Source organism: Nannospalax galili, unplaced genomic scaffold, assembly GCF_000622305.1.
Source record: "Nannospalax galili isolate Female #2095 unplaced genomic scaffold, S.galili_v1.0 scaffold862, whole genome shotgun sequence".
NCBI lineage: Eukaryota > Metazoa > Chordata > Mammalia > Rodentia > Spalacidae > Nannospalax > Nannospalax galili.
This window is the reverse complement of record NW_008347126.1, coordinates 150386-152114: the sequence shown is the minus strand read 5'-3', so window position 1 is coordinate 152114 and position 1729 is coordinate 150386. Positions and strand designations below refer to the sequence as shown.

The following is a 1729-nucleotide window of genomic DNA, read 5'->3' as shown; positions in this document are numbered from 1 at the left end:
AACAGCTGTTTTTCCCACCTGTATCTGAGGGTCAAGGAGCGGTCAAATACTTGTTTTGTGAGCTCCACCATATAAAAACATTCCTCCTGACTTGGCAAATTAGGCACTGGCGTGCAAAACACATTAATAGCTCCCAACAATTTGGTTAACATGTATTATATGAAATGCAAAAAACTCAGCCAAAATATTAACAAGAAAACAAGCAAAAAACATTTCTTTGAGACGGAGACTTGTTATGGAGGCCAGTCTAGCCATGAATCATGATCCTGCTGGCTCAGCCCCTTCAGTCCTTTTATCATATCTGTGTGCCACCACACTATGTTTTATCATTTCTTTGTTAGCAGTGTAGCAGTATTCTCCAGAGAGAGAGAAAATTGAAAACACATGCATAGATAACATATACTCATATAATATATATATACATATATATATATATATATAAATAAATAGCACACACAACACATTGGCCATCAGATAGTTAGAGATAGAGAATAGGGGATTCATAAACCTCTGTCAGGTGTGTCACTGATGAAGATTTTCTCCCACTCTGTGGGTTTTCTCTTCATTTCCTTGGTTGCTTCTTTTGATGTACAGAAGCTTTTTAGTTTAATGAGATCCATTTATTGAACCTTGCCCTTATTTCCTGAGCAGTTGATGACTGGTTTAGAATATTGTTTCCTACACCTATATCTTGTAGGTTATTGCCAATGTTTTCTTCTAAGAGTTTCAGAGTTTCAGGCTTCACATTGAGGTCTTTTAACCATTTGGAGTTGACATTTGTGCAAGGGGAAACACAGGGGTCTAGTTTCATTTTTCTACAGATGGAGAGCCAGTTTTGACAGCACCATTTGCTGAAGATGCTACCTCTCCTCCAGTGAATGTTCTTGGCCCCTTTGTCAAATATCAGGAGATGAAATTGCATGTACTCATATTTGGGTCTTAAATTTTGTTCCATTGATCTACGGGTCTATTTTTGTGCCAGCACCATGTTGTTTTTATGACTATAGCTCTGTAATATAGTTTAAAATCTGGTATAGTAATCCCCACCCCCCAAATTGCTCTTAGTGCTCAACATTACTTTGGCTATCCGAGGACTTTTGTGCTTCCGTATCAACTTAGGATGTTTTTTTTTTCTTCCCTAATTCTCAAAGAATGTCATGGGAATTTTGATTGGCATTGCATTGCATCTATAAATGGCTTTTGGTAGGATGGTCACCTCTTCCTTTGCTGATGGCTTGATGTAGATAAAGATGCAGCTTCCGTAGGTGATGGAAACCACAATCATGTGTGACGAGCAGGTGGAAAAGGCCTTTTTCCTTTGCTGTGCTGAGGGGAATCTCAGAATTGTTCTAATGATGTACGTATAGGACAGAAACACACAGATTAGGGTAATAATGAGTGCAAACACAGCTACAAGTATAACCATCTGTTCTATTACCCACGTGTCTGAGCATGAGATCTTTAGAAGGGGACCTGCATCACAGCTGAAATGATCAATGGCATTGGAATCACAGAAGTCAAGCTGGAGGCCCAAGCTAAGGGGTGGGATGATAATCATTAAGCCAGACACCCAACAGGAGAGGACTAGTAACGTACACACCTTGTGGCTCATGATGGTCATATAATGAAGGGGTTTACAGATGGCCACGTAGCGGTCATAGGACATGGCTGCCAAGAGAAAAAATTCAGTTGCTCCAAAGAGAATAACAAAGAATATTTGACTTGCACA

At 39.5% G+C, this 1729-nt stretch overlaps 1 protein-coding gene across 1 annotated transcript; it reads right to left on the bottom strand.

Annotated features, from left to right (window-relative positions):
- Window positions 1-1216: 1216 nt before the first annotated feature.
- Window positions 1217-1729, bottom strand: LOC103742491 (olfactory receptor 6C2-like; the record flags this gene model as incomplete). Its single annotated transcript, XM_008843541.1, has 1 exon — window positions 1217-1729. A coding segment is annotated over one exon (513 nt), but the record flags the coding sequence as incomplete, so codon positions are not given.